General features: G+C 42.3%; 3 protein-coding genes across 4 annotated transcripts; 1 reads left to right on the forward strand and 2 right to left on the reverse strand.

The window, feature by feature from the left end:
* Positions 1 to 477: 477 nt before the first annotated feature.
* On the reverse strand, positions 478 to 13857 carry pex1 (peroxisomal biogenesis factor 1). Its single transcript, XM_084032889.1, has 24 exons — positions 13659 to 13857; positions 11442 to 11588; positions 11203 to 11286; positions 10905 to 11019; positions 9987 to 10666; positions 9744 to 9863; positions 9487 to 9607; positions 9213 to 9319; positions 8960 to 9045; positions 8727 to 8859; positions 8521 to 8617; positions 8264 to 8434; positions 7954 to 8108; positions 7658 to 7844; positions 7328 to 7494; positions 5620 to 5754; positions 5471 to 5535; positions 5219 to 5361; positions 4470 to 4573; positions 4219 to 4395; positions 3518 to 3760; positions 2690 to 2884; positions 1146 to 1276; positions 478 to 793 (listed from the first exon to the last, which is right to left on the reverse strand). Exons 1-24 carry the CDS (start codon positions 13764 to 13766, stop codon positions 709 to 711), a joined length of 3756 nt encoding a protein of 1251 aa, XP_083889015.1. The 5' UTR covers positions 13767 to 13857; the 3' UTR covers positions 478 to 708.
* A 160-nt stretch (positions 13858 to 14017) lies between these two features.
* Positions 14018 to 15836, forward strand: rbm48 (RNA binding motif protein 48; the record flags this gene model as incomplete). The annotated part of the gene is made up of 5 exons (XM_084032924.1): positions 14018 to 14146; positions 14342 to 14532; positions 14610 to 14755; positions 14979 to 15523; positions 15633 to 15836. The coding sequence occupies 5 exons, from the start codon at positions 14018 to 14020 to the stop codon at positions 15693 to 15695; spliced, it is 1074 nt and encodes a 357-aa protein (XP_083889050.1). The 3' UTR covers positions 15696 to 15836.
* Positions 15710 to 21304, reverse strand: clxn (calaxin). 2 transcript variants are annotated; one of them, XM_084032925.1, is made up of 6 exons: positions 18191 to 18535; positions 16758 to 16919; positions 16520 to 16624; positions 16280 to 16431; positions 16018 to 16122; positions 15710 to 15922 (listed from the first exon to the last, which is right to left on the reverse strand). In XM_084032925.1, exons 1-6 carry the CDS (start codon positions 18255 to 18257, stop codon positions 15845 to 15847), a joined length of 669 nt encoding a protein of 222 aa, XP_083889051.1. In that variant the 5' UTR covers positions 18258 to 18535; the 3' UTR covers positions 15710 to 15844. The 2 variants fall into 2 exon arrangements, 1 of the variants encoding a protein (XP_083889051.1); XR_014598717.1 differs by lacking the exons at positions 15710 to 15922; positions 16018 to 16122; positions 16280 to 16431; positions 16520 to 16624; positions 18191 to 18535 and adding exons at positions 19022 to 19978; positions 21063 to 21304 and having other exon boundaries at positions 16808 to 16919.
* Positions 21305 to 21521: the final 217 nt, after the last annotated feature.

Here is a 21521-nt window from a genome sequence, read left to right on the forward strand (position 1 = left end):
TCATGGCTTTTTATGGCTGTTTTGGACTCACGACACTGAGACTTGGTGCATCAAGCGATATGAGCGATTTTTATGCCTTTTTAACAATTTTAAATATTTTTTTATGAATATATCCTGACTGACTTTTTCGTGAATTTTCGACATGCTATAGCATGACTTTTTTTTAACAATATGATCAAGGCTTTTTTTTTTAAAGATTATTTTCTTGCATAGACACCTTTGTATTTAGCGGTGGATAGAGAGGAAACATGGGAGAGAGAGGGGGATGTGACATGTATCAAAGGCAGTGGCGGCGCTATACAATGACTTTTTCAATTACATAATAAACTTATCTTTTATGGTATACTATTACTTTTTTAAATATATTTATATAACTTTTTTGACTCGTCTATATGATTTGTATTCATGACATTCAAAAGGACAAAGAAATTGTGAATATCATTCACAATCAGTGTTCATTCAATAATACAAGAAACATTTGGACGACAATTTCATCTTTAATTCTCACAATTATATAATTTAACCTCTGACATTATACATATCATTACATAATATTTATACAATAATTACATTTAAGTCTCACTCAAAATCAATTCAGTAGGAAACCTATTTACTTAACTGTTAAACCACATGGATTGTTTAATGACTAATACATCACTGCATTACCATCAAAATAGCAAATTCAACGTGCCAAACTAGCATGTGTGATCACGCTAAAGTTACACGTTGTCCAGGTTTAAATGTGACTGAGTTGAGAGATTTTCCATCTCCTGCACCGCCAAAAGTGTCATACCTAAAAAAAATAAATAAAAAAAGATTCAGTAAGACAGTGCAATTTGTCTGATCAGTTATAATTCCAGTGAATTCACAAAATAACCAAAAGTAATTTGACATGATGAAAATTTCTCATCTGAATTTCTGTATCATATGAGATGGATTAATGATTCATATTCCTCTGTTGCTGCTACTTGGTACACATTTTTCCATTTCCCACCGTAGGAAAGACTATTATTGGCTCATTACATGCTTGATAAATTTCATAGCCACATGAACATACAGTGGTTTCAGATATCAATATTAGTGATTAGTAATTTGTATTGTTGTGACTGATGCAGTGCAGTTCAGTCTGGTGTCCTCATACTTACAGCTTTGTATATCTGTTCCAGTCGGCTTTGCTGAGAGACTGTCTGGTCACAGCGAGGGCAGAGTTCACATGAGCCCGACACAGCAGCAGGCCTGACTGGCTGGAGGCTGAACGCACCCTGACACATGCCTCCTACACACAAAGTAGGGATGCACGATATTGATTTTTTGAAGCCGATACCGATATCGATAACTTTCTGCTCCTCGGGACCGATACCGATACCGATAACCGATAATATTGTTATTCGTTTTTGAATGTATATTCAGATCAAATTCAGGTCAAAAACACTAATGACTAAGCTTAGGTAGATTTAGCATAGCTTTGCCTTTTACCAAACACCTAACCAGATGTATCACAGTGACATGATAATTATTACTATGAACAAAAGAAAGCCAAGAACAGTTTTGACTCTTCAATAAAATGACAATATTTATTTTTTTCAAATAAATATGTAAGTGAGTCAGTCAGTCAATGACAACTTTCCCTGAGCAGCATGGGATATGCACACACAAGTGCTGCTACATTAAACTGTTGGTCCTGATCCACACAGAAATGTAAACTACGGTAATAGGCAGAAATATCAGCAAAGCAACAGCCACTACTGCGGATGTGATCCCCTCCATTCAAGCGCTGACGCGACTGCTAAAACAAACGTTACCAACAGACCACGGAGTGAAAACATCAAAGGAAACCCCGTTAAAAGCAGTGGAAACGCGTTTTGGTGACATCGAGGAAAAGCCACTGTATTATCTCTCAACTATATTGGACCCGAGGTACAAGGACCGCTACTTCACCCGTGCATCAAAACGCTAAACTACGGGCTCGCTGCTTCTTTAGCGGCGCCGGCGTCTTCATACGCTTTTAACACACCGTCGTAGCGATGGTGATGTGCGAGGTGACTTTTAAGGTTGGATGTATTAAAGCTCGATGCCTTTTTCCCTCCTCTTGGAACTTCTGCATTGCATTTGTTACAAATGGCAAACGATTCAGTTTCCTCAGAAACTTTAAAGTAGTCCCACAGTAGCCTACAGACGCCATGCGTGTTTGTTTACTAGTCTTCCTCCTCCACCCGCTCGCAGCCTCTACGTCACAGCCAGGCATGAGAAGGGAGCGCTCGATTTGTGGATTAACTCCCTCCTCCGAAACCTGTGATACCACAGTAACCACATCACATGCTAAACGGGAGGCGCCTAGAAAAAAACTAACGTCCCTCATCCCAATCCACCCGCTGTTTTAACACAAACATCCTATCTTCGGATTATCGGAGGTATTAATAATTGTATCGGATTTATCGGGTTGACGTCATAATTCCTATTATCGGGCCGATAATTATCGGTCCGATAATTATCGTGCATCCCTAACACAAAGTACAAGTAATCATTCACACAGTAGCACCACTGGTTATAATCAACTAGTTATAAATCAATGGAAGAGGTATATGGAATGTAACTGAGCTCTAAAGACTGCAGCACAGAAACCATATTAACAATACATAGAATAAAACATCAGTTTTCAGATACTTTCTTGTGCATTGTTGTCACTTACGTTGGCTCTCCTGTAGTTGTTCTTTATATTGTTAACGTCTTGTTGTAGGCGCTCCAGCTGCTCCGGGCCGAGCTCTTCATACCCACCCTGGAGGGAGGACATGTAGGCAGGCGGGAGTGAGCCTCCAGGTTCCCGACATGATGCCCTTGTTACGTCATGGTTCATAGAGTTCGGTCCAGAGACACACTGGCTGTTCTGTCAAGAGAACAATGAAAAAACATTTTTAAAATGTTCACTACTTTGACGAGATGTGTTCAATCCCTTAGATGGCAACATCACCCACCTCTATAGTGTAAATATAATAACATTTTCATTGAGATTGCTGTAGAATTATGACATATTTGGAAATTCATCAGTTCAAAGGGTTTGTTCCTTATCATGCTTAGTTAACTCGCCTAATGTGTATTTGCTGCAAATTGAATCCAAACTTCTTTTTTTACATAAACATGGGATTTTAGACGATGTAGCGTGTTGTAACTATTTCTTTTATGGATTAAATAAAGCATGTTAAACAGTGAGTTTGAGAAGTGCTGGAGGGTATTTCTTTCACATTGGACTGAGTCTGCCGTTTTCTCCAGCCTCTACTCTTTATGCTACGCAAGGCCAACCATGTCCTGATTGCATTACTATGATTAATGCGCAGACACAATATCAGGATCAAACTTTTCATCTCACTATTGGATAGAAAGCAAATAAGCAGTTACCAAAAGTGTTGAACTATTCTACATCTAATATTGAAAGAATACGTTTCACGATGAAACCTGTGATCTTATTGAATAATTAAATGGAAATAAAATAATAGAAAATACTTTTCCCATTACTGCTCACCAGTCCTGAAATCGGTGAATTCCCCATCTCTGACTCGTAAGAGCTTCCAAAGTAGAGTCTCCAAACGTTGCCACGATGTTGTTCATCTTCTGCTTGAAGCTCGCTGGGCTCCAGGAGAACCATGGACTGGTCCAGCCCCACACCTGGGTCCCCCTCCCCTACCGAATCATCTGAGCCAATGCTGTTGTTTGGGAAGATCATGGAGGACAGGCTCATATCGCTGTCTGAGGCACAGGTCAGATCCTGGTTATCACCAAGAAAGAGGAGAGCCAAAGGTTAGATACAAAAGAACATGAGGCTTTATAGTGTTAAATAAAACAACAAGATATGGACGAGCAAAGTGGCTTCAATGTGTTATTGCAGCTTTAGGTGCATTAGATTTAGGCTCATTCTACCTTTGGCCACACTTATTTAACTTATTCAATCATATACTTGGTTGGGGATCATTTAAATTACGTCGTAAATTTATAATGAAATAACAAGTAGAGCAACTCACATATGCTGAGATGCATACAAAGCTCATTTAATTAGCCTTAGGAGGGGAAAAAAAACTGAGCTTGGCAGCTTCAACACGAACCATAAATAATTTGAAAATGGTCTGGGCAACAGTTCCCAGCCTTCTTGCTCTATTAGTCCAAGGCAACCCCATTTCAACAAAATGAGCTTTTCAGTGACTCGTCTCTTAAGTACAATAGATTTACTTGCGGCGTGCCCGAGTCCATGCTGTTATGGACGGCCTCCAGCTGGGCGTTGTAGAGCAGGGCCTTCAGGTCTGCTCCGGTGAACTGCTCCGTTCCTGCAGCCAGCTGCTCAAGATCCACATCAGCAGCCAAGGTGAGGCCAGCGCTCAGAGCCTTCAGGATCTCCACACGAGACTCCTGGAAATGTAAGCTGTAGTGTTATTCAAAGTGTAAAATGACAATTAGAAGTGGTCGACTTTAATGCAACAGACCAGGTCAGGAGGGGGGCAGTAGAGGCACTTGTCCAATCGTCCAGGTCTCAGCAGGGCCGGGTCAATCAGGTCTGGACGGCTGGTGGCTGCAAGCACATATACACCTACAAATGCAAACATCAAGGATTCTTATTTAGTTCAATTTAAGGAATAGTTTCTCATTTTGGTAATATCTGGACACTAGTGGTGTAACAACATGGCGGTATACGATATGAAAAATGGGGGATTAAATACATATTTTTTTAAATGATACAGCACTTCTCAAATAATGTATAAAATTTTTGTTATGTTATTAACTTGCCAAAAGAGAGAGAGAGAAAAACACAGCATAAACAAATTAATATTGTTAATAAATGTAATTCTTTTGGCCATGATAATAGTGTAGTGAAAATCAAATATTGTGACAGCCCTACTGAACACATTAATGCTCTTGCCGAGAGGACAGATACTACTCCCATGGCTGCAAGAGTTATTAACTTAAGCAGGAGCTTAAATGAGGAAACGTCTACTACGCTGGCTGTATCCGAAAGCAACTTAATCTGCCTTACAACACCTCTAAAGCTCACTAATTACCCGTAGACAGAGACCACTGGTATTGATCTTCTCATCTTACTCTTGACAAGAACACGCTTTCCCAAAATCTCTTGACTGCAGCACTGATTAGTTAAATATGCCAATAGAATCCGTGCTCTTGGCTCTTTAAAGCAGGCCGTCAATATAGGGAACTCACAACACGTAGTATGACCTACCCTGCAGTCCCTCCACCCCGTCCAGCTGGGTGAGGAGCTGGTTGACCACACGGTCGGTTACACCTGTGCTGTCATGACCCCTTCTAGGTGCTAGAGAGTCAAACTCATCGAAGAACAGAATGCATGGCTTGGCAGCTTGAGCCCTGCAGTAAGCAGAGGAATCTCCATGAATAATTGTTTGTGGAGCTCACAATTAAACATAACCGTTTGATGTTACTGATGTTCTAAGAAGGTGAGTGTGTGTTGACTAACCTCTGGAAGACATCACGGACTCCCTGCTCACTAGCTCCAATGTACTTACTCAGAAGTTCAGGTCCCTAGAGTGAGGTAAATATCCAGTGTCACTGAAGATAAAAGTAGCTCTGATTAAGAAAGACTGCCAGGGCCAAAGCCCAGCTTACCTTGATGCTGATGAAGTTCATACCACTGTCTTTGGCCACGGCCCTGGCCAGCAGGGTCTTCCCTGTACCAGGAGCTCCATACAGCAATATTCCTGAACGATGGCGGATAGGGAGATTGGAGAACAGGATGGGATACTGCAACACAACAAAGACCCACAAACTATTATCAAGGTTTTTTGGGGTATTTTACACCTCAATAATTATTGCCCTCAACAATTATCTGTATTTTCAAAAAAATGGACCATGATTTCATTTTAAACTAGAATTACCACCTCATAGACCTGGCGTTCCGGGCCTGGCATGGCAATGGAATTAAGCTTGTTCAAGATTTATATGTAAACAAGATATTTGCTTCCTTTAGGCAACTTTCAGATAAGTACTTACTGCCCCGTTCCCATATGTTTCGGTATCTGCAGATTAGACACTTTGTTCAAAGTGGTTATCATCCCTTCCCTGCTCAACCGCCAAACACACCTATTGATATCCTTTTAGCAGCGGACACTGATCTCAAGGGCGCCATCTCCTGGATTTATGGGATAATTGACGCTATCAATCCTCAAACTCTGATAAATTTAAAATTGATTTGGGAACAGGATTTAGGTTTGTCATTTGAAGATGATCAGTGGGATTTAATCCTTGGGCGAGTGCACTCCTCATCTCCCTGTGCCAGGCACGGTCTAATTCAGTTTAAGGTACTTCATCGTCTTCACCTCACTAAAGAGAAACTAGCAAAGATATATCCAAACACCGATCCCACATGTGAGCGATGTAAATCTTCTACCGCCACCTGGTTACATATGTTTTGGTCATGCCAGCGGCTTCAGACGTTTTGGGAAAAGATCTTTGGCTCTCTTAGCGACATTTACAGTATTAAAATGAGTCCTCAACCCATCATTGCTCTTTTTGGGGTGATGCCCAGAGATACAATATGGCCGGCTGGGTTGCATGAAGTGATCGCATTTACAACTTTGCTAGCTCGCCGCCTTATACTTCTCAACTGGAAGAGACCAGTCCCACCATCTCATACTAGATGGCTAAAAGAGATCATGTTCTATTTAAAGCTTGAAAAGATCAAATTCACATTGAGGGGAGCTGCAAATAAATTTGAAAAAGTGTGGATGCCTTTTCTCTCATATTTTGACAACATTACCCAAATTACAGATTGGGCGGATTCGTAATGTATGGAGTAGTGCCATAAGTGTGTATCCCTTGTCAGAAAGAGTGGTTTCAATTTGATTTCATTTATTATTATTTATTTTTATTATTATTATTATTATTATTTTTTTTTTTACTGTATTTTATTTTAGTATTTACTTATTGTATTATTACTGTTATACTTATTCATTCCTGTGCTATTATAATTATTACTATTAATTTATTTACTTTACTTACTACTTTTATTTATTTTTATTTTTATTTTTATTTTTTGATGTTATTTATATGCATTTAATTGTACATCAAGAGGGGGGGTGGGGTGGGGAGATATTTATATATTTCAAGGTTGATTTTGTAACTGTTTTTATAATGTAAAAACTCAATAAAAAGAAGTTTAAAAAAAAAAAGAATTACCACCTCATGCTTCTATGCCTCCACATTTCTACATCCATGTCTGTCCAAATTGTATCACTTCCGTTGCTCCTGAATGGTACAGTGGTGCTTCCATCTGACTGAAAGCACAGCTGGTTGTCTTATGATTAGTCACACTGACCTTAGCGGGGAGCATTATGGTATCCATTAGTTGCTGTCGCACATCCCTCAGCCCCCCCACCCTCTCCAGCCCAACTCCACTTGGGGTGTTGAGGTCTACACCCCACAGCGAGGGAGGGGTGAATCCCGCAAGAGCCTGCACGAAGTCCCTCCACGACAGACAAACAGCTGAGAGACACGGAGCATAAACAAAAAAAATGTAAACACAATTATCTAGCGTTAGCTAGGAGACAAGAAGCGAAGGAAGAACACCTGGAAATTAACTTTAAATAAACTACATGGAATGGGTTATGAATTCTAGAATTTTAGTGTAACCCAAATCTTTTGGTACCCTGGCCATTTTGTCCTCTTTGTGCGGCGTTGGCATGGACAGCCCGCTCCAACAGCAGTACAAGGTCTTGGGGTGTGTATCCCTCAGTCTCCTTGGCAACAGCTGCCAGGTCTAGAGTCTGCAAGGTCTCCTCGGATAAGCTGGCTTTTCTGAGTATCAGACGGCGCAGGATTTCAGCTCTTTGAGCCTAAAAACAATAGCAAACAAGATAGCTGTTGGTTTCTGCTTTTTACCTTTACCTTTTCTGTGTGTGTGTGTGTGTGTGTGTGTGTGTGTGTGTGTGTGTGTGTTTTGACCTGATCTGGTGGCTGAATGTGCGTAAAGCCCTGGATGAAGTGGGACCCCTGCACCTCGGTCAGGGAGGGGTGGAGGGAATGCTCACTCTGGCTGGTGATGATCAGACACACCAGGCTGGAGTGAATCAGCACCTCATCCACCACATCCGTTAGACCTGAAGATGCAAACACACAAGAGGAATCAGTGTCGAGGCCTGTGCAATAATCGATCCTGCCTGTGAACATACATGACCACAGACATCCCCCCCCCCCCCCACACACACACACACACACACACACACACACATAAAATAAAGACTACATGGTTTACTTTGTGCAATGTGCTGTTGCAGCAGCGCCTCAGCACCATGCTCATGTTCTGGTGAGCTTGGTGCACCAGTAATTTGGTCCAGGTCATCAAGTAGAACAACTGACGGCTGCCTCCACTCTGCCTCTTCAAAAATATCCTGCAGCATCTGTCTCACGGTTTCTGCCCTTTTGCCTGAATAGAAGAAAAAACAAAAAAAAAATTCTATGATCAATACATTCAAATACAATTCAAAGTATCTCCGTGGAGTTTCTGTTAACCTTGTAATTTTTTGCAGTCCACCAGTTCCACGTGTGCATCCAGATCTTCTCTAGCTTTTCTACAGAGGGCTCGGGACAGAGCACTCTTTCCACTTCCCTGTGAGGATACATAACAACACAGAATATGTTGTCAAGTATAGTTACTTTACCGGCTGACAAAATCAGCACTCTACATCAGTTCTTCAAAACCATTGTAGATATTTTACCTTAGCACCAGAGATGAGTAACGCTCCTCCTTGGAGTCCCTGTCCAGTGGCACCAAGCTCTCTTGAGAGGGGACTACCCAGAAGGCTGTGGGAGATGAAGTCGTACGCAGCCCGACTTAGCTCATCGATCCCACTGGGGAAAGAAGTGAATGGAGTGAGGGATGAAGAGAGAAATTATCGCTGAAAATGATCTTGTTTTAATCACACACGGACTCACAAACAGCTACAATTACCCAAGAATACTGAGGGAGGGAAGCTCTGGGTTGGGTGTCTCAGCTATGGATTTCACATCTGGAAATGTCACTGGCTCTCTGTCTACCTGCGGGTGATAGGTAGTGTGGGATTTTTGAAACCAGGACAGTTTCACGAAGACTTTTGAGATATTCCATTTTATCACTCAAATTATTCACAGAAAAACTGCATGCACTGATGTGTTTTTATTAAAGAATATGAATGGGCAATAATACATGACATGGTCACTCGTACCTGTATGTTTTCCTTCTGGATAACAGCAGATGCTAGGGAAAACAGCTGGTCTGGTGGGTCACTCTCTGGTTCCGGTTTCAGTACAGTTAAAGCAAACTCTAACTTTGCTGTAAATAATAAAAAAATGGTCTGAGAACAGTGAAAGCAGCTCAATTTGAATGTGTACGTTATGTGATTTTTAGCCTTTTGTATATTCAGTAGAGTAGTAATGTTTTATCATAGTGCCATCAGTGGATTTACAATAACATGTAAAAAGGGAGAACAAATGAATCACCATCAGTTCCATGTAGGCGGATGGTGCCAGACCGTGCAGTCAGGCAGGCTAACGGTTCATGACTCTGAGTGTGCAGCCAATCAAGGAAAGCTGTCTGGATCTCCTCGTCATTCTCCTCGAGCTAGAGGAAAATGTCAAATATCACACAGAAGAAAAAAAGAGGTAGATTAAATCTTAGGCAACTTTGACAATTTACCAATTCGATGAACAATAGCTGACACCACAGTGTAGGCACATATGGCTACTTCGTCACTCACCAGTGGCATTGGGGGCTGTAGGCGAATAGAGGACGCTACTTTGATAGTTGAATTGACTGGCTTAATTCTAACTGTTGAATGTGGGATGATATTCAACCTGATGGCCAGGGGATGTGGGATCTGAAAATCACAATTATGACGGGAGATATGACAGTATATAAAGAAGCACAGGACGGGGCTACGGTAAAAGCACCATAGCTAATCTTTGGTTAAAGTGTATAAATGAACGGCAAGCACACTCACCCATGCTCTTCCACTATGGAGCTCTCCCTTGCTGTGACGTCTTTCTTTCCATGCTAGCTTCTCTGTACCATGACACACCACTCTGACCACCATGGCATCCTCTTCTTTCGTCTCCTCTCCTCCAGCAACTTTAGTAACTCCTGCATTCTTCTTCTTCTCCATAGCCTGCTTGGCTCGGTTCCTCGATTGTTTGGGAGAGAGAACTTTGGAGAGCAGCCCATAAGTCACAGGTGGCTGACCCCCAGTTGGTGCAACATTCAACTCGTGGCGCCACGGAAACAAATGAATTACGGCAGTTGCAACATGGCTTAAAGTGCAAAGAGAGTGTGGAGGGGCCCCGCACACTCTGTAGATCGAGTCAGTGAGGAGGGCAGGGACGTCGGGTACAGGTGGTAGCTCTTTGACCCGGTCATAAGTACCCTTTATCATGTAACGTAGCAGGCTCTTCACGTCAGCTATGCCACCCCACTGGTGGTTTTGACTGACGGGAGAGGTACTTTCTAATGACGGTCCCGAGGGGGAAGAAAGATCCACATTTTGCCATCTGTGAAGATGCTGCTTCTCGCCATTTCTCACAGGAGAACCATTGAGGTTTCCAATTCCAGTACGGCTCTTAGGAGACACAACGAGTTCTGTGAACTGCTCCAAGCGACCATAGGGCACAGACGGCGAGAGCGATGCTGCACAGAGTTAAGAACAGATCATCACACTGTGTTCATAAATACTGTCCCCTGGATATGATCAATACATATCATTGTAACCAAAAGCTTTAGCAAGTAGGTTTAACTAGTAAATCACAGAAACACACAACATTTAGAATTATTACATTATGACTAATGTCTGCGTTTTGATGAAAACAGGGCAGATTTAACAGACTATCTACCAACAAAAGATAGACATTATTGGATTAACTCTGACCTATTTGGATGTAGATGGCTGTGTGGCTGTCCACCCACACAGGAAACACTGCATCTTGGAAGACAATTCTGATCTGATCCAACAGCTGCTGCTCCAGCGCAGCACTGTGGAGCTCCTGGCAGTGTCAGTCAGCGAAAACAGACAATAAATTATTGTTTGATGTGAATTTAGGTCATAAGCCTATCCCCGGTGTATTCTTTTGGGATGATGGCCAGAAAATAAATCTACATTTACAGTATATTTTGGTCACCATTAAACATTGGGTGACTAATGTAACTAATTAAGTTTCTTCACCCACCAAGATTTCCCAGTCATCAGATGACAGAGGCTCCGCAAACACTTGATGCACTGAAGAGACCTGGTGACATGATCTCAGGAAGCCCTGAGGGAAACCACATAACCAGTCAGTCAAAAACACCTAGTAAGGCTAGAGAGCTCTGGAAATTAAATGACTGCCAGTATGTGTCATGGAGAGATTATGAACGATTCCATTGGGAAACGGAGCACAGGACGAATTGCTCATTGTGGAAAAAGTACCTGCTCTCCATCTTTCAGGCCAAGCTTTTCTCCCAGTTGTCGACTCAGCTCCACTTTATGGCTGTCCAGACTGGAGGAGGTTCTGTTTTGTGTCCAGCTGAGGAACACTGGAGATCCATGGCCCCAGGACAACTCCAAAGCCTGGTTCTGAAAACAGAAGCACACAGTGTTTGCTGTTGTACTTTTTGATTTCCATGGCACTCCATAAACTAGACATCTGCCTTTTAACCATCCTCCCTTTCTGCTCATTTAAGCAATTTTACACAACTTCAATGATAAAGCTAACACACTTTTGATTCCTGTGTAAAGATGTCAAACAGAAAAGGAGGAAGGCTTGAACAAGTGTCATGCAAATCATCTCCTTCACATTATATCACAACACATCATCCGAAAGATAGTGTTTTTGTGGATTTATAAAGATGCTAATGGACTACTGTGAAACATGCATCCATTCATAATCCTCCTGTTCCATCTGAATTGTTGAGATTTGTCCCCACCAAGTGATATTGCAAGGGAAGTACTACTAAAATGGCTTGGTCAAAATGGAATAGTAAAAATACTAAGACAAATTTGTTGTCTAAATCGTTTCCTCCGCTGCAACAACTTCACTTGCAGAAGGATGCCAGAGAATTCACAGAGACGCTGGGGAAGTTTGTGATATTTTCAGCCCGGATTTTTGAGATGAAGGAATTAAACGCCTGTCCCAAATAAATGCCTTGTCTGTTAAGTGATTGAAACAAATTATTATTTGGTATTTTACGGTATGATAACTCCCGGCCCGGGAGAGAGACACACATCACAGTGCTCAGCTGCAGACACAGCAGAGAGGTGACCAGACGCGACTCATCATGACTGACAGGCATCAATGCCACTCAGGTTACCTGACCGACCCGCCCCCAGATACACAAAAACAGGGCCTGTGGAAATGCAGGGATAAGTCTCATAAATTCACTTGCTCACCTGTCTTGCCAAATGCATTGCTTTGTTTTTTTTTATGTTGTTTTTTTTTTAACAGATTGCAAAGTGGCACTTTTATTTTCTCTATTTTTGAACTTGATACAAGTTATGACACAGCTGCACTTTTATTTTTTCTATTTTTGACCTTGCTGTTATTTCACGTTATTGCGTTAGAATTTAGATACAGCATGATGTTACTTGATAATCCGGAGGCGCGGAGCGAGCGCGCGTCGGTCTGACAGTCTGATAACTGCACAGGTCCTTCACTCAACTAAATACAGAGAAATGTCCCACACAGCAATATTACAGAAGCAAACAACAGTAACGTCGTAACTGTAACTGTCTTTGACAACTTATATGAGGGGGGGGAAATACCACAGTTGTACGTGGAGAAGCGTCCGTCCTCCCGCCTGTCCTGCCGACCAGAGGCGCTGTTTGTGAACAGGCAAGGCAGGCAACTGCTTGGGGCCCCGAGTTGCCAGGGGGCCCCCGAGACTCGGCCCAAGGGCTGTTTTATGAATGTTTAAAAAATCAATTTGATGCCCGCCCGCCGCCGCCGCCGCCGCCGCCGCTGCACATTTTGTAGATGTATATTTTCAACTAAGGCTTTGTTAAAGTTATTTCTGTTATTTAAATTTGTATTTTATATTTGATGCCAAATGTGCAGACAAGCACCTTGTTATTTAGTTAGTTATTATATTGTTTTTATTGTTCTTGACATTTATATATGCACATTTTGAATATAAAAAACGTTGGTTTCATACATCTTTCGTTGGCGTCAGATTATTTAGAAGATTATTATTGTTATTGTTTAGTCAGAAGGGCCCCACTGAAAATTTTGCTTGGGGCCCCAACAGACTCTAGAATCGCCTCTGCTGCCGACTCTTCCTCACATTCCTGCATTTTTTTTTTTTTTTTTTTTTGATCGGCCATCCCATCATTTTTGCCCCCCTGCCAATATATTTAAATAGTTAACTGTTTTTCCAATCCTCTGATTGGTCTCTCAGGAAATGTCCTCTCAAACCACGTCCTGTCTGACTCAAAACGTTAGTGAGCACCTTATAAAGAGCCTAGTTGAGTAATATAGTAATAGACAAATGGAGGTAACTTTGACCGAAACATTAATTATTTTCAAACTGCAGGTAGCTAACAACACACATTCACAAGCACGAGAAATAACTTTTGCTAACAAACTAAACTTCTACTAAAGTAAGTTGACATAGACAGCTGGTTAGCTAACTGTAACGTTAGCTTACTTACCTCGTTCAGTGAAAGGTGCGATATCAACTTCGAGGACAGGTGAAGAAAGCAGTTTTTTGCGTTGTTAAAAACCACAGTTACGGGTTGAATGCCCTGACTGCTAAACATTTTATTCACTAAGCTCTGTAAATACAAGGCAGGTTACCCTGCTAACGTTAAATGTGCAACAAACTCATAGCCGATCGATGCACTCTTGACTACTCTGCCTTGCTAGGCCAAAGTAGCTGACATCGAGCAAAACCATGTTTCAAAATAAGATATTACACACGGAAACGCAATCGCTGGATGCGTATTAGAGAGAGAACGAACTCTTATTTTGAAGTGTGCCAACCGGTAAATTCTCTCCGTAAACATTAAACATGGCGTCAACTGGTAACAACAGTTCAGGCTGTTGGGGCGTCCCAGATGTTTATAAACACCACGAACAGCGAAGGATATGCATTTCTCGGCCTAAATATAGAGAGGGGAGGAGAGCGAAAGCTGTTAAGGTAAGAGTATGCTAAATATAAGAAAGTAAATCACGATATGTTAGCTATTAAGACACTGCGACTGCTAGCTAGAGGAGTAACGTCGCTTCTAATATCGTTAGGGAAACAATACAAGTTAAACTAATAATACTAATAATTTAGTGTGCCCAACGCATTGTAGAGCGTTTCATGATTATTTGTGTTGTGCGTCATTAGGTGTACACCATCCATTTAGAGTCTCTGTACCTGATGGTCCAAGGGGTCCCAGCCATAGGAGTGATGGCAGAGCTGATCCAGCTGTGCGCCCTGTATGGTGTCGTGGAGGAGTACAGGCCTCTGGACGAGTACCCTGCAGAGGAGTTCACGGAAGTCTACCTCGTCAAGTTCCAGAAACTCACCAGCGCCAGGTACAGGGTGTAAGATACCTTGTTCATTACACTGCAGTCGCAGAGTCGAATATAGCGGCTAAAACGTTGTGTTTCAGGGCAGCCAAACGACAAATGGATGAGAAGAGTTTTTATGGCGGTGTGCTGCATGTGTGCTACGTCCCGGAATATGAGACTGTGGAAGACACCAGGCTAAAGCTGCAGGACAGGAGGAGATATGTAGCCAGGACTGTACAGAATAAAGGTACACTTTCACATGAAATATAAACTTGCACTTAGAGAAAACACGATATGGTAGACACTTTTTATAAGCACATTATATATTGTATATTCCACTTTAAGTTCTGTTACTGGCCTCTTGTTTTTCAAATGCTGTAAGATGTGTCATTTCATCTTCGTAGTTGGAATGACAAGTAAACATGAACGTTTTATTGAAACTGTGTTTATTTTCTAATATTGTTTCAAAGCAAGAGAAAGCAAACAGAAGGAGGCCGGAAACGAGGCGCCCACGTCATCAGAGACGGCCACGTCAGAGACCGTCATCACCAGACGGGATAAAACCTCTCACAATGATAAAACAGCGAAGACTTCAAACATCAGCCACTATTCAGGCTTTCCTCTACTGCCATTGCCTCCCCAGGAATATCGTTACTACGGACATACAAGTCAACATGGGGCGACACCAACAGAGGATAAAATGGGGACATTACACAATGCCATCATGGACACGGAAAAGCAGAAAGTGCAGAGTTCAAGCTCCTCTTCAGACAGAGACACAGAACACAGACTGACCTCAAATCAGTCTTCGGCCGCAGTCAGATTTGTCCCTAGATGCGCAAACTTGGAGAACAGGAAACGCAAGACGGAAGAGGCTGAGGAGCACTCACTGAGTGACGTTATGAGAAACAGTGAGACACTCATTGGGCCAAAGCTACCAGAACCTCCTAAAGTGGACATGGAGGATGTGTCACTGAACACAACTGTAAGCCTGATCAGGAACACAATGAAGCAGGTATCCTAGAATCCGTTTTTTTTTATGGAAATTCAGAATTAAACATTCTTCATTGTAGCTTTAATGCTTTTATTCGTGTCAGTAAAATCAGTTTCGTTGTCGTTTTCAGGTGGAATCCGTTCCTGACCTCAAACCAGTGGAGAAAAAGATGAAACCACGTCGACGGATTTGATCAAGCCAGCTTACCTTGATGCTTGAGAACTTCTGCAGATTAGTGCCACTACTTCTAATGGTCATTTTCCCCAAAACAGCTTCTCTTGGCAGATAGTTTTTATTTTCAAATTCTGCACCACAAAGCAAATGGTTGTAAACATTCTTTTATTAAAGACTATATTTAATCAGGTTGTGATTTATTCGTTTCAGTTCTTGAAATACATGCTGCTCAAATGTCTCGATACCCTGAAAACAGAGAAAAAATTAGTGTAAAATTAACAATTTGATACTTATAAATTTAAGTTATTCCAGTTTTTCAAAACCCTTTGATTTGTGATTACCGTTGTGTCAGGGAGGCAGATTCCGAACGCCTCAAGTAAGAGATTCTCCTCTCTCACTGCCTTCTCAAAGTCGGTGAGAGACAGTCTGCCGTCGTGGTCATGGTCCTACAAAAATAAACAACTATGTGCTTGTAGCCAGTTATATAAATGAATGCGATATGAACTGATCTGAGAATGTTTTGACTTATTGTCCTCTGAAATGCAAACATTTGACATTATCTTTGGAGACTTAAGGAGATGGTAAAGACATTTCTCCCCTCACCATCTTCTTGAGTGTGATCTCCACCAGGTCTTTGATTCCTTCATCGGGGTCCTCCTCCACGGGCTGTCGGAAAAGGCTGTTCCTCAGCATGTGCAACATCTCCTCTCTGGAGATGTACTGGTCGCCGTTCAAGTCGTACACGTGAAAGCAGTCTGAGCCATGCAAAGAGGGAGGAGTTATTGTTTGGAACAGCTTTTAATGTAGATGTACTTGTATGTCTGAGCACCGAGGTAAGCTTACATTTTATTCTTTCATCCAAGGTCCCTCGGAGGAAAACAGACAGTCCCTCAATCCATTCTTTCATACTGACGGAGCCGTCATTGTCTTTGTCAAATGTCCTGAAGACTGGGGAACATTCAAGAACATGGGCAGGTGAACAAACCACCACAATAAATCCAAACTGTTGCTGTTTCACAATATGAAATATTTGTCCTTACACTTGTAATATGCGTACATATATAATATCGATGTGAATTACCTCCATCCATGATCGTGTCGTCGGTCATTCCAAACATGTTGTGCAGTATGCTCCTGAACTTCCCTCGGTCCAGCCCGGTCGCTGCAACTCTCCCGGGGACACTCGGCTCTCCCACAAGCACGTTAAACTCCCGGATGAGGCACTCCACCTCCGCTTTGTTGACTGCGATCATTTCAATGGTCGTTGACATTTCACATATCGGTCCAGGGGTCCCCAACTCCGGTCCTGGAGGGCTACTGTCCTGCATGTTTTAGGTTTCTCCCTGTTCTAACTCACCTGATTCTAACGATTTCCAAACCTGTGACAAGCTTCAGCTGCTTGATAACGAGCACATCATTAGAATCTGGTGTGTAGAGCAGGGAGAATCCTAAAACATGCAGGACAGTGGCCCTGCAGGACCAGAGTTGGGGACACCTGGGTTAGGCTATAGTAACAATGGCGCGCATTGCTTTCCAGAAGGTCTCTGCAGAACAGACTCATTACGCACTGCGGTCAAGTGAGCCGTCATTCGTTTTTCCGAAGTCAAACCAGCCGCCCGTATATTTGTAGTGCGCCCGTATTAATTATGTATAAGTATGGTAAATTAATTGAAACTGCTCAGAGGAGCTGACATGAAGGAAGTTTTCAGAATAAAGTGTTGCACAACCAGGCTCGTATACAGGATAAATACGGAAATAAGAGAAATTGCATATTATTTCCTGTGCAGTAAAATATTACATTATCTTAAAAAATGTATTAAAATTAAACCGTCTGTTTCCAACGACTAATTTGACTTCAGGTGCATTCTAGACGACTTCAGGTATCTTCAGTCTACAATATCTACAGTATATATCCAAAGGCGTTTTATTAATAGATTCCAGTGAAAAATTCTGTAATTTTTTGCAGAAGATACCCGAGGTCGCCTAGAATGCACCTGAAGTCAAATTAGTCATTGGAAACAGTCATATGATGTCATATTTTACTGTACAAGAAATATCCAAGGGCTTTTTTATTCAAATATTCCACAGTGAAAGATTCTGTAATTTTTGGAGAAGATACCTGAGGTCATCTTGAATGCACCTGAAGTGAAATTAGTGATTGGAAAACAGACAGTTTAATTGTAATACATTTTTTAAGATAATGTAATATTTTACTGCACAGGAAATATGTAAAGACATTTATTCTGATATTCCACAGTGAAAAGTTATGTGAATATTATGCAATTAATCTTATTTCCGTATTTATCCTGTATATGAGCCTGGCTGTGCAACACTTTATTCTGAAAACTTCCTTCGTGTCAGCTCCTCTGAGAAGTTTTAATGATTTTACCGTAATTATCACAATACAGGCGCACTACAAATATACGGGCGGCTGGTTTGACTCCGGAAAAACGAATGACGCTCACTTGACCGCAGTCATTTAGCGACAAGACAGCGTGTTAGCTGTGTACTCACAGTGCTCCACTTGTTTAGCGATGGTTTCAGCCAGATTTTTCATCAACTTTCTGTTTAAAGCAGACATTTTTCTTCAAAAAAGGTGGGACCCGTAAACATCACTAGTCCTCCTTCATCGGCGGTGTTGATATTTCGTCGCCGTGGCAACCGGGCGGCATAGCGTTCGAGACCGTAGCGTGAAATGGGTTTGTTCAAATTCAACACGGGGAGAATATTTTTTATTATTATTATTAAATTGGCAGAGCAGGGGTACATTTTTTTTATGAATTTCTCTTAAGAGAAGATAGAAAATATTAAAATAATAAATATTATACAATATATTTAAAACTTGAGTTGATTGGTGTTTCTACTTAAAATGTCAAGGTAACAAAGCTTGGCTGAATTTGGCTGAGGCTGTCAGTTTGGGGGGGGGGGGGGGGGGGTCAGTATGGTAGATTCACCATTGTCAGAATGTGGAAAATAAACTAAATTCAAAATAGAAATCAAGTTCACATGTTAATCAAGGTTAAAAGTCTATTAACAAGATCTGCTGATTTAGATCTCAGTACTGATCTTTGGACTGCAGGAACCAGGATGTTACAATTTTACTTACAGAAAGGTAATTTGATGCTTAATCAATTTACAATTTATATATATATATATATATATATATATATATATATATTGAGATGAATCACAGCTTTAAATTGTAATCTATCAATTGGATTCGTCCTCCAATCAAAAGTGGTTCGATCGGTGGCTCTGAACCCCAAATTGCAGCCTCTGTAAAGCCATGACATGTACTGTGGGTTGAGTGGTCAGAAAGACTATATAAAAAGCAGGTACATTTACCTATTGCATGTTATGCTACCATTATATACAGTAAGGGCAGATTTGTCATTTGTCCTGCAGCAAACTGTATCCTCCATCACAGCAGCTCTCATGAAGTCATGCCAATAAAACCTCTTCTTAACACACCCTCCATGCCCGGACTCGTTTGGCCGGTGTGCACAGCCATGTGTTTTGTCATCAAATTATTTCGACTGAACTTCTTCCCGCACACCGTGCACGTGTAGGGTTTCTCTCCCGTGTGGATCCTCGTATGGACGTTCAAGTTGCCCACGTGGCGGAACTCTTTCCCGCAGATCCTGCAGCGGTACGGCTTCTCCTCCGTGTGAATCCTCATGTGCACAGTCACGCTGTTGCCATGTCGAAACTCTTTGCCGCACACCTCGCACATGAAGAGTTTCTCGCCCGCGTGGATCTGACTGTGCGTGGCCAGATGTGCGCTGTGGCTGAATTCTTTCCTTTTCTCCTTATCCGGTGGCGATGTGCTGTGCCGTTCACAACTCGGGTGGTATTTACCAATGTTGCCTGTCAGCATTGCTAAACCCAACTCAGGCCCCATGTTATTCAGAGTGACAGAGCAATCGGGCAAAATAGTCCAACATTCACTGCTCGACTGAGCATTTCCCTCAACCTTCCTGTGATCGGCTGAGGTGTTTGAATCAGGCTTTCTGTCTTCATTTCCTGTGTCATGAGTTTGTAACTCACTGGTGTCGGGGTAAATGCAACTCTTTCTGGAGGCGGGTGTCGCTTTCATAGTGTTGGTATCAATGTCTTCCATATCGGGTAGCTGTTGTCCCTCTGGACTGCCCCACGGCGGTTCCTGTTTGATAGCTGGAGGCTCCGGGACCAGCGGCTCACAGTCCTCCTGGTCCACACTGGCGTTGTCGTGGCAGCTCTCAGGACTCCACTCCCGCCTGAAGCGTTTCTGCTCATGTGCGAAGACCAAGAGCTGCGGTGTGTCTGTTAAGTGGAAAAGGTGAGAAGTTAACTTAAACGCTGTTTTTCTTTGTGGATAACAAATCAATTTCAGCATTTGTATTATCCAGTCTGGTGACAGAATGATCAGCTGTAGAGGGAGTCCCCTTCTGAACCTCTATTCCTCTATACGAGGGGTTTAAGATGCTGACCGTGTGACCGCAATGGCCCCATTTGAGGTCATCTCAGGGCCTTTGTTGCATGTCATCCCCAAGCTCTCATCGCATCGTCAGCTTTCTACCGTTTCCTGTCTCATAATGACATAGTTGAAATATGACTTTTCTAGTTAGGACTTCCTTTCTGCCAGCATCAGCCAGCTTCTATTGGAATCAGAGGCAGGGGCAGAGAGGATGTTCTTGTCTCATCACGCACTGTATACCGTATCCTGACAGATCTGATTCAGCACGTTTTCCTGGATAAAAAAAGAAAATTCAAAAGCCGCAACAGAACTGAGAGAGGATCTGGCTGGTCGGTCTCTGGCAGCAGTTTTGTCAGGTCATGCACACTGGACGCACACCCAGGTGGGCTGCACTGCTGTCAGGAGTTGGCATCAGTGATCATGTACCTTTGGAGAGTGTATCACTACAGCACGGATCTGACTTGAGCTGTTCAGGTAAAGAAAGAATCACTCTTTTAGAGTCCTGCTGGTGTTGCCTCCACTGATCCCTTTGAAAGTGTCTACCTGTAGTTTGCTATATATACACTGTAGCTGAAGGCTATGTACAGATAATATCTGTTTGGTCAATGTTTTGATAAAAGACCAAGCAATTCAATCAAAAGCCCACATCCAAACATTTGAGGTACATCTACTGAATATGAGGTATAATAGGCCTACATTGTTTGGCTTGATTTTGTTGATTTTGGATGTTTAGCTTCAGGAAACCTTCATAAGTTGGCCATAACAGACTTGTCCCGTTACAACGTTGTTGGATAACGCCTTCACTCCGTTACCGGTTTATTAGGTAAAACTAGCTCAAATATAAATATGCAGTAAACTCCCCGAGGTCTGTAAATAGACAGTGGAGTCTGCGTTAGGACGTTAAACGAAAGCTAGAAAACATAAACAAACCTCGGCCGTGTGAATGCGCTTCTTCTTTAAGTCCGTGTTGGTCGCTGCCTCGTTGTGCGCGAGCGGCTTCCTCCTCCTCGCGCTCCGTCATCGTCCTCTGCACCGCCGCGAAGATCTCCTCCGCGGCCGCGCTCAGCCGCTCGCTGATGAACAGCCTCAACAGCTGCATCTGGGACATCTTGACCAAGTTTTCAACCCTCACCTACCACACACACGGCCCATCGGCGGCTGTGCGTCAAGCTCAAGCTGCACGGAATTGTGAGGCGGCTACATCCGGCTACGGGCTTCAAAATAAAAGTATTATCGCACAAGCGAGTTTGTTTACAAAAATGTGAAAATGTCATGTCGCGATAATCCTGGCCATTATCCCGATAATTATACAAATATCCTTAAAATATTAAATGTGTATTTTTATTACGTCACAGATAGTAGCCTACACATCTTTTTTCTTTTTTTTTT

Source organism: Eutrigla gurnardus, assembly GCF_963514095.1.
Source record: "Eutrigla gurnardus genome assembly, chromosome: 17".
NCBI classification, from domain to species: Eukaryota; Metazoa; Chordata; class Actinopteri; order Perciformes; family Triglidae; genus Eutrigla; species Eutrigla gurnardus.